At 41.0% G+C, this 10886-nt stretch overlaps 1 protein-coding gene across 1 annotated transcript; it reads right to left on the bottom strand.

Moving 5' to 3' along the window:
* Positions 1-5009: 5009 nt before the first annotated feature.
* LOC101761013 lies at positions 5010-10450 on the bottom strand. The gene is made up of 5 exons (XM_004955208.2): positions 10413-10450; positions 9118-9400; positions 7280-7344; positions 6708-6808; positions 5010-5396 (listed from the first exon to the last, which is right to left on the bottom strand). The coding sequence occupies exons 1-5, from the start codon at positions 10448-10450 to the stop codon at positions 5323-5325; spliced, it is 561 nt and encodes a 186-aa protein (XP_004955265.1). The 3' UTR covers positions 5010-5322.
* Between the last annotated feature and the right edge of the window lie 436 nt (positions 10451-10886).

Below are 10886 nucleotides of genomic sequence, written 5' to 3' on the forward strand. Positions count from 1 at the left end.
CGATCCTTCATCTTGATCCACACGCTTTCTGTAAGTATATCTCGCACGGCCGTGGTGCCCCTTTTTGGGAGGCAGTCAGACCCATCCAAATAGTACTAGGGTCATATCCCTCACAGTCCTCATAGCATATGCAATGTATTCCCAGATAAATGGTTAAATGGTACTTGCGGGATAAATGGTACTTGCGGTACCAGTTCATGTATAGATAATGTGAAGGTTTTTGTGTTTTGTCAGTCTGTCTTTGTCCAGTAGTTAACTCTAGCTGATTGCGGCCCTGGGAGGGTGTTGACTGATAGCTTGAATGTTGACTATCTGAACCTTCATACACAAAACTAAGGAATGACATTGTGTTTAACATTTGATAATTGATATACTGGACACGTTATGTTTTAAAAATTATTCAAGATTCTCTTCCTTTTAATTTATCCTTCCATTTTCTGTGCCCTGCTGCTGAAATATAGTTCAAAGTCCAAACCATAAGCAACACAATGCCTTTCAAAAAACTTTATAAAATAATTCTGAACCATTTACAGTTAATTCCTCGACCTGTAACTTCTATATGCTTTTAGTTTGGATTGATTATTTAGTATTTTGGCAATACTACGACTTACTATGGACGGATATGGATATCTTTGTTACTTATCTGGATTGGACTCTGATGAGTTCAGAGTGCAATATGTTTTTACGTCCAAGGTCATGTTTAGTTCACCCCTAAATTCCAACTTTGACATTATGCAAAAAGAAGATTCCCCATCACATCAAACTTGCGGTACATGCATGGAGTATTGAATATAGACGAAATCAAAAACTAATTGCACGGTTTTATTGTACTTTGCGAGACGAATCTTTTGAGCCTAATTAGTCAATATTTGGATAATGATTCACAAATATAAACGAAACGCTACAGTTGCGCTACAGTAATTTTGATTGCTCAAAATTGGATAACTAAACAAGGCCCAAAACAGGTTACGCATCCTTGCTGCGTACAGTTTATCGGTTGCCAGCTTTCACCGTTTCTTTATCAGTTGTGTTGCACTCCAGCTGTTTCCGCTAACTGTCATTGTCGGCTCGACAGGTGGGTACCATGAATCCATGACCATGAATGGATGGCTTCGTTCTTTCTGGTGAAAGTGCATCAATTGTGTTGCACACTGAGGCAGAAAGCTGCCGACAGAGTGCTAAGTCTGCTGTTGATTTCCGTTGACTCGCTTGTCTTTTCTTTTCTTTTTTTTTTCTGGAACAGCTCCTGGTGTGTTAAGAGCTAATGTAGCATTCAATAAGTTTGATGATGAAGGCTTTGAGCCTTGGATGGAGTCATTGTAACCTGTATTTAGATGCATAGGGTGACAAATGATTCGTAATGAATGTGTTGCTAAGTTTGAGAGAGCAAAGATAGAATTACGAAGTGAACTTCAGAGTCTTAACTCTCACATATGCTTCACATCTGATCTTTGGACATCAAACCAAAAGTTGGGATATATTTGTATGACAGCTCACTATATTGACCCTGATTTTGTTTTGAAGAAAAAGATAATTGCATTTAAGGATGTGAAGTATCCACATACGGGTGTAGCTATTGAGGAAGCCATTACAACTGTTTTGACAGATTATGGTATCAAATAGAAGATGTTTACGATCACAGTCGACAATGCAGCATATAACAAGGCAGCTTGTGATCTTTTGCAAGAAAGCGGAAAGTCTGACATGTTATTTGGTGGTGAGCATCTTCTTGTTAGATGTTGTGCTCATATACTCAACATTCTTGTCCAAGATGGTATGAACATTGTTAGTGCTATGATAGAGTTGATAAGAGACCTGATTAGGCACATTAACTCATCACCATCGCGTATCCAGGATTTCAATGAGATAGCTCAAAGGGAATGTCTTGTTGTAAAGGCTGGTTTAGTCCTTGATGTTCCCAACCGTTAGAACTCAACCCATGCTATGATTATGGAGGCAGTAAAGTACAAGATCATCTTGAAGCGATATGCCTAAGCAAATCAGCAACCATTTCCAACTGAAGATGAGTTTAGCAAAGTTGAGTACATTGGTGAGTTCCTTGGAGTTTTTGAAGAAACTACCAGGGCGTTCTCAGCTGATAGATACGCTACTTCCCATATGTTCCTGGATAATGTGCTTTGTATCCATCAAACTCTAAATAGTCCAGAATGGTACAAGGATGAGGTTATCGCAGATTTGGCAAAAGCAATGGAGAGGAAATTTGATAAGTATTGGAATGGAAATTACAATATGGTTCTTGTTATTTGCAGCATACTTGATCCAGGAATAAAAGTTGACTTCTTAGACTTCTTTTATGAGAACGTGTGCATGAACTTTATTGACATTGACTTGAGCAAAAATCTGGCTAAAGAGTGGCTTCGCAAGCATTTCAGGAAGTATGAAGAGGTTATTAGACAAAATGATACAAATGTAGTATCACAAACTGGTACGTCCAGGAGCATGGTGAACCGCTCTTCAGTGCTAGTTCTTGGAAAAAGAAGACTAGAACAAGAATTTGCTGAATATAGGCATCAGAGGAGAGGGACTTGGATTGAAAAATCAGAACTTGATGCATATCTAGATGAACCACCAGTGAGAACAGATGAAAATTTTGAAATTCTAACTTGGTGGAAGACAAACTCCAACAAGTACCCTGTATTGTTAGCGATGGCACGCGATTTCTTAGCAATTCCACTCAGCACCGTTTCTTCTAAATCAACATTCATCTTGAGTGGTCGGATTCTTAGTGACAATCGAAGCTCAATGATGCCAGAAACTCTTTAAGCTTTGGTCCCACCAATGAAGGTAATTTTTACTAACTGAGGTTTCTGAGCTGAGATGCATCCAGATTTTTTCTTTTGAACATGTTAGTATGTTACTAAGACAGTTATATCTTTGCAACATGTTACTGCATATACATGTATTGATGTCTCCGGTATGCCTTTTTGCATCTGCAGCCACCTGACATAATGATGCCTCTTTGAGTTCGAAGAAGCTCAAATGACTCTTAAAGGTACCCAAACAATGTCCTCTGTGCTAACTTTTCATATAGTTAGCAGTCTGCTACTTGTTTGTTACTATGTCCATTTGTGTGATGACAGCATCTTAGAGCAATTCCAACCCAACTCCTCCTTTAGATCTTAATCCTACTGTAGCATTGTTTGTATGCATCTTGCGACTTTTTTATCCATATTTTTCTCCATAGTCCAATACTCAGTGCCATAATTTGTTACACTATACAAGCTGTAAACATGTCATGTTAAATGCTCATGCACCACCACTTGGTACCAATTGTTGTCTTAATATCTTAATGTGTATTGGCCCTTTAATGAAATACATGTATCTCTTGACAATTAGATCTGCGTGCTACCTTTAGGTCAATGTACTAGCTACTACTGATAAAACTCTTGGCAGATACGAAATCACTATTCAATATGTTGAATAGCTAAAAATAATTTTTCTTCAAGTACTTCACAACCTAATTCCCGCAGCTCTCCTACATCATTTCAAACTATGATTAATTAATTGGCACCATTCAATTCCATAGTGGAATGTGCAGTTCTTACCATTATTCATAGATGATTGTTAAGATTGCTGTATTGTATCTTTCACTGCATAATCCTATTCTGTATACAGATGGTAGCTGGAAACCATTGGGAAGAAGTCAAAGAAACCAGGGCGAGCAGCTAGAAGACAGTGAGTTTTGATTGGGCATGGCTTCTGAAGTGTCTATTATGTAGATCAAGAGACTTGTTTTTTTAACTGTAGCTCAAGACACTTGTTTTTTTAGCTGTAGTTCTGGAAAAATTGTGTCAGCTCAGTACCAGCTGCAGTTGTGCAGTACCGCTCAGTACCAGCTGCAGTTGTGCCCACCGCTAATGGCATGCAGGCATGCAGCTGCGACGGGCTGCCATGCCATGATTATGGGTACCCATTTTTATGGGTCGGGGTGGGGCGGGGTGATTACTTCATTTTTTGGGTGGGGTGGGGCGGGGGTGATTAATCTTAGCTGCTGCGGGTAGGGGTGGGTGAGGAGCGGGTACATCCCCCGTCAGCAGGCCTATCTCCATCTCCATGGATGCACGTAGCTGAATTCAGTAGCAGTATAGTTAGCACATAGCGGTAGGGATCGAGTATGTCAAGATGTTTACCAGAGGCCCATCAAGGCGTATGGAGGGCCTTAATAACGCGTTAGGCTCAAATAATGCCCTCAGCTGGCCCATGGAGGGATCAAACAGCGGTTAAATCCCATAAGGAACACAATTGACGGCTCACTTTATGGCGCATCGGTACACGATTACGGCATTAATGGGCTCCCATGACGCCAAACTTAGTCATTCATCGCGGCCCATCAAGACGATAGCTGGTACTGTTGGGCTTACGGGGACAAGGCCCATAGCGCCCCATCAGGATTGGCTAAATTTGGCCCATGTTGGGCCCAGACGCATGCTTTGTGGGCCATTACGGCCCATCAGTACGTTAGCAGGTACTTTTGGGCTTATGGGGCCCAAGTTTGGCCCATTAGTCTTGGGCCAAGTTTGGCCCATACTGCCACGATAAGTGGCCCATTGCGCCCATCAGGACAATAGCATGCGTTATTGTGCTATTAGGGCCCAACCTTGGCCCATCTTGGACCAACACCCTCACGCTTAGTAGCCCATAGCAGCCCATCATGACGAATACCAGGTGTTATTGGGCTCAAGTGGGCCATGTTAGGCCCATCGAAGCATTTAGGTCCATGTTCGGTCTACATTTTGGCCTATAAGGGCACGACCGCTGGCCAAAATAATAGCGACACAGTTCGATGGACCATAGGGCACATGCGAGCTGGTGTTATGTTCGGAACAAATAATGTGCCTAGATGCATTGCCTTGTTCGAAACCGAATGCGAACCAGGCATCTAGACTACCAGACTAGCAAGAAAGAGAAGAACCAAGCATTGAGAGTTGTAACAAGTAAGAGAAGAACCAGGCATTAGGACTAACAAGAGAACCAGGCAACATCGAGAATGGCATGAAGGGGCTGTATTCAAAATTATGTCCGGTGATATGTCCCCACTCATACGATATAAATAACCTACTATACATAAAATAAAGCACAACATATAAGATCGCTACCGTACAGCTACAGGTTGGGTGTGGCTAAAGTAAAAGGCACGCATTTTAGCATCGGAGCACCGCTCAAACTTTTAACAGTGTCCGGTGAAATGTCCCCATTAGTACAATACCATTAACCTACCTATACAAGAAATAAAGCACAACGTATAAAATTGCTACGGTACAGCTACAGTCAAGTGAGCGCATTTTAGCATCAGAGAACGGCTCATGCAGTCATGCTCATGCCCAACCCACAGGCCAGCCTTTCCGCATGGCCTTGATCCCTCTTTTTTCCCGGTCCTGCAATACGGAGATAAAAACAGACTCGTAAACAAATTAAAAACAGAAACAGTATATGACGACACTTGGCTAGTATCCCATAATAATTTGCACATCCAGTGGCATGCTTTTATGATAGTGAGACATTCTGGAACAGAAATATTGCAGGTTTCGGGAATGCTGATCAGAAATATATAGAGGGATCCAGCTTTCACTTTTGCATGCACCATACATACTGCAAGCAAAAAAAATAAACTAATAAGCTTAAAGGAATTTAAAAGGCTACGTCTTGGAAAACCATAGGTCGGTTCAGGAATGACATAGTGATAACTTGTTATATACAGAGAAAAAAGACTGTTATAACTGCTGAACCAACGCAAGCTAGCACAAATCCACAAGACCACAAATTATATTTTGCAAGTAAGCTGAATGCCTGAACCTAAGCAAACAACCTTCAACTCATAAATTGTACAAATAGACAATGCATGTTTCGAATAGAAGGATGGAATACCAACATAGTTCATATCCCATGTTACATACTTCCTCTGAAACATATGTTAAATATATGTTCATCTAGGTTTGTCCTAAATCAAATATTTTTTTAGCTTTGGCCATTAATAATTAAACTTTTAAATCGATTGTCAACAAAGGATTGGCGTCGGTATATTCATTATGAAACATATGTTCATAATATAAACTCTTTGTATTTAAGATATATACATATTTATCAATAATGCTAGTCAAAATTCTCATATTGGAGAGACATCGATGTCCTAATGGATTTCTATTTGAAGTAGATTGTCTGACTATCAGCATCCATAACGTCATTACTAAGAATAGATACAACTTAAATACTACAGAAGTAATGAAAAGAGGGATACAACAAGGTATTTCCAAGAAGCATGAATATGCCGATAGCGATTAAAATTTATAAGAAAATGAGAAGAATTTCAGACTTGAATTGCTGTGCTGGTTACCAAGACAAATCACACCTTTGTTCTCATTATATAAAGAAAATACTATCTCCAGTTTGGACATGAAGCAGCAGTAAAACAACATGCTTTGCTGGTCTGAAGCATCATATATTAATGACCAGAGGTATTACTGTATCATTGATTAAGTATTGTTGGGCGCTTGGGTCAAAGGCCTTTTTTTTCTTGAATACACAAGAGAGATGTGTATCATTTCATTAAAGAAGGCCAACAGGGCTAATCGGCTAATGAAATACCTATGTTCATGGGAAAAGGTGAGCAGGAAAAAGGGGAAAGGAGATTGTTTGCAACAGTGTAAAAACAACTCCTATCAGTGGTCCATTTTTGGAAGGGATCATACCTAGATGCAGGTATTTCTTAAAATTCCAAATTCCAATCAGATAGCTATTCACATCCAGCACCAGAAGGGTTTCATCTCCAAGAACTGGTTCAGTGATTCCCCTATTACAGGAAAGTAACAACATAAACATATTTCTCAGCCATCATAAACCGTGGAAATATTTTAGCATACCAATAACATTGTCATGAACAAAAAAGAACGTAGGTTTGGTAAATTTGATAACCTGTTTAGGGCTTCTATTAAGGTGTTGCCTGGTAAAAACTTCAGGGGGGACTCTGGGGCATGCTATGCATGAAACTAGCTAGGCCGTGAGGGTAGATTGCTTAAACTTTTAAAGTACCTATTGTTGTATCAAAGAAATGGCTTGTATTGTGCTTTAATATTTATGTTCACAGCTGCAATGAACATTGAGTTTACTCAGATGCTACATCAGTAAAACAAATATACTAGGCCAGCAAAATAGAATTTACCACAACGTCCTGCTCTGACTAAACATCTAAACAATGAAATTTAGGTTGTCATTGCATTATCAGCATCAAGCATACTATAATTATGTTTAAACAGGTACCTACCACATTCGCCTTAAAACTTTGTCCAGACTCCAGAGAATCCCACAGTAGAAGAAATTCGCATTTTCCTACACAGTGAAATGCAATGTTACACATTGATGAACCAAAGGAAGAAACCGCTGAACCTAGCGAGGCAGCCAGGCAACCTTAGACTGGTGTGGCTCATCAATTGTTGTACAGTACATGTTTCAAATAAAACACTGGAATACTACTCGTCTACTCATCATAACAAATCCATAATTCTGTAACTAAGAACAAGAGGCATTTTAAATACTATGGTAGTGATAAAAAGTATGACCAAATTTTCCCAAAAAGCATGAATAAAATCCGCAGCAACCAAAAATACAGAAAGAAGAAAAAGGATCGGAGTTTCAGACTGGCATGTTGTGCATGTCACTTAAACGAATTGCATCTTTGTTCTCATGTAATATGTCAATAACTATTCATAAGGCCAATGGGTACATCAGACAATGAAGACTAATGTATTGATATAAAAAAACACCAGTCAAATCTGCAAATAAAGGACTGCAGCCATTTCATGTAATCCCAGACTCCAATCAGATAACAATTTACATCCAGCACCACTGGATTTTCATCTCCAATACCACACAATTCTGCTATCACGTAAAGCAATCACATGGATCATAATTTATTTTAAAAAAATGATAACTTACAAAAATGTTCAGGGCATCTCTTAACGTGTTGCCTCATTTTAGACCCAGACAGTGCCAATTTTGGGCATGCTAGGCAGAGCTAGTCACGTGATGCTATAGCTTACGCTTTTGACTGGCACTTAAACAAACAAAGGTTGGAGCAGGAAATATGGGCTTGCACCCATATATCTTGGAGTTAAGATTAAAAATAGATAATGAAGATGTATTTCCATGCTTCATTAATGCAGTTAATTATTTCAATTTATAATTTTATCCATCAGAATTATCATGTTACATTAAGTGAGAGTGTCCAGGAGGGCTAATATGTCATCTCTAACAAAAGAGAAAAATAAAGCAATGACTAAGCTGAAAGTATTTCCACAACACAAATTGTCTGCAGAATAGTAAAGGAACTTTTGGCACAGTACCCTTCTTACGATTTTTATGTGTCCCATGGCCCATGGGAGTTTCTCGTCATGAAAATTTTTAAATGGCTGGCATGCTCAGATATCTAATCGACCATCTAGAAAGATAAAGACAGGAAATAACACCATATGTTCCAACAAATCCATGCCGCAGAAGAAAGGGGAATGCTGAATGTGCAAACTTATGAACTACTGCAATTAGGCAGACAATAATGCAAACACAATCAATTGTTCAATGTCCAAGCTTATGAACTACTGCTATTAGGCAGCCAGGCAGGCCATAATGCAAACACAATCAACTACTCAATGTGCAAGCTTATAAACTACTGTTATTAGGCAGGCATTAATGCAAACACAATCAAGTTAGGCCCAACAAACATAGAACGCATTAGCCTCGCAACTGAAGGAACTGCAATTTCGAAAGTCATGACACTACAGGACCAGGCTAATTGACCCCAGATCTATCTACATGTGCAATCGAACCCAAACGAATATTTCTCGAGCTCGTAAGCCATGTATTTAAACACCTAATGAGCGAAAGAGGGGCAGCTCACGCAATCCGACCGATCCTAGATCTCTCGAGGTCGTAATCCATGGATTCGAACCCCCAATCAGCCAAACAGAAGGGAATCGAAGCAGCGCGAAGACCAAAGGTAATGCGTGCACAGGAAGCGGGAGTTGCGCGTTCATGCCCTAACCCTAGCCAAACCATGGGAGTCCAGGAATGGAGTGGGGGAAGCGGATGAGGCGACCGTTTCCTAACCTGACGGACGCCATGGTTGTTGGATCTCCGCGAAGGCCCGCGGCGTCCACCCCCGCGCGCGCCGCCGCGGGACGGCGGGAGCGTAGAGGACCGTCCGGCTCCAGCGCCCCGCGGCGGAGTGGATTCGAGGAGGTGGCCGCCTTGAGAGGCGGTAGGGTTCGAGGCGGGGCGGCGGTTGCTCCGCCGCTTCGCAATGCCGCGGCGTCGGGCTCGGGGGATTGGAGGAGAAGAGAGACGGGTCGGAAAAGCGCGTTGCCTCCTTTGAACTGGCGGTGGGCTAAATCTGGTAGACCCATGTATGGGCCTCCATAGTCGTCTGTTTTCTTCGTAGCAGATTGGCGGCCCAAACGAGATTGCCTATCTCTCTTTTTGTTTACTTTTGGCCGTCTTTTTTTTTTTTTTAATCAGAGTTGAAAGTCGTCTGCACGGAGGGAGCATTGAAACCGTTCCGATTTCGTATACAACCCTCTCCTCCTTTCCCATATCATGGGTTTTTCTGTGCAATGACAATGATGTAAAGGTCAAAGAACGGACTCATCAAAAGTTAGTGGTACACGCCAAGAACTAAGCGTAGCTCAGCAATAGTTTCTCGTGGTGGAATTTGCCCATCAAAATTCAAGTTCATAACTCGACACTGATGCTCATATTTTTCTAAATTTATTTCAGGATTTAATTGGCACTAGGCGACGTACTCGGCAGCGAGGCACTAGTGGTGATTTCGTCAATCTTGAGGATTTACCAACTTAGTTTTTCGGATGTGCTCGTAGGGGTAGGGTTGCGTGCGTATATGTGTTCGTAGGGACGAGTGTGCATGTGTATATGTGAACGTCTGTGTCTCTACTGTGTGATTGAAAAATAATGGTACATGCCAAAATTAACCTTTGCCGGCCGCGCCAGTTGAAACTTGAAAGCTGGTCTTGGTTCTAGAAAAAATGGTCAGTGCGACAGCTAACAGGGTTATCCCGGTACCCAACTTCGCAAAATGCTCAAATCAGAGCCTAGGTCTTCGTAACAACGCCCCACCAGACTAAACACGTACTGGAGCGTTGTTATGTTGTATAACAAAATGCTCAGGTCAGTTGTTCTCGGTTGTTCCTTCCCGATTGTCAATTTGACCAAGGCAAATGTGTGGGCTACTTATTCAAATTTTAAAACCTACTTATTCAAATTTTATTAGTTTTAAGTGCCCTAATTTATACTTGCATTGGAAAATATAATATCATCAGGACACGCTAGCAAAACCAAACTACATGAAAATAGGATGCACAAAAATCTCATGCGACCAATTGATCAACCTCCAATTGCTCACGACATCCTTGCAGAAGGGCGCCATGACCCACCTTGGCCAAACCATAGATCCGCCAGTGCCCCCAAGTACGTGTATAGTTTCTCGTACATTTTGTTGCACATGAATCATGATATTAGTTTTATTTCTATTTCGGAAACCATATGTGTTCCTTGACTTCTTTTGGTTGCCTAATTTTTTAGGTTAGGCTCCGTGGGAGTTTCATGAGCATTAAATTTTATGCTACATCAGTAATAATTTTGCTGACTTGGCACGGTAGTTATGAGGAGAGAGAATGAGGAGTTTCATCATGCGTGAGATTAGTTTCATCCTCGTGACACTCAGCAGGCACATTTACCTAGTTTTCAGTTTTGGCAACGGTGCAATGAAACTGTGCACTAACACTGACCTCAGTCATCATCAATTGGGGCCGTTGCAAGTTAAGGGGGATTTGAATCCTTGGGCTAAAGTTTAGCCCTGATCC

The sequence above is a fragment of the Setaria italica genome, chromosome I, assembly GCF_000263155.2.
Source record: "Setaria italica strain Yugu1 chromosome I, Setaria_italica_v2.0, whole genome shotgun sequence".
NCBI classification, from domain to species: Eukaryota; Viridiplantae; Streptophyta; class Magnoliopsida; order Poales; family Poaceae; genus Setaria; species Setaria italica.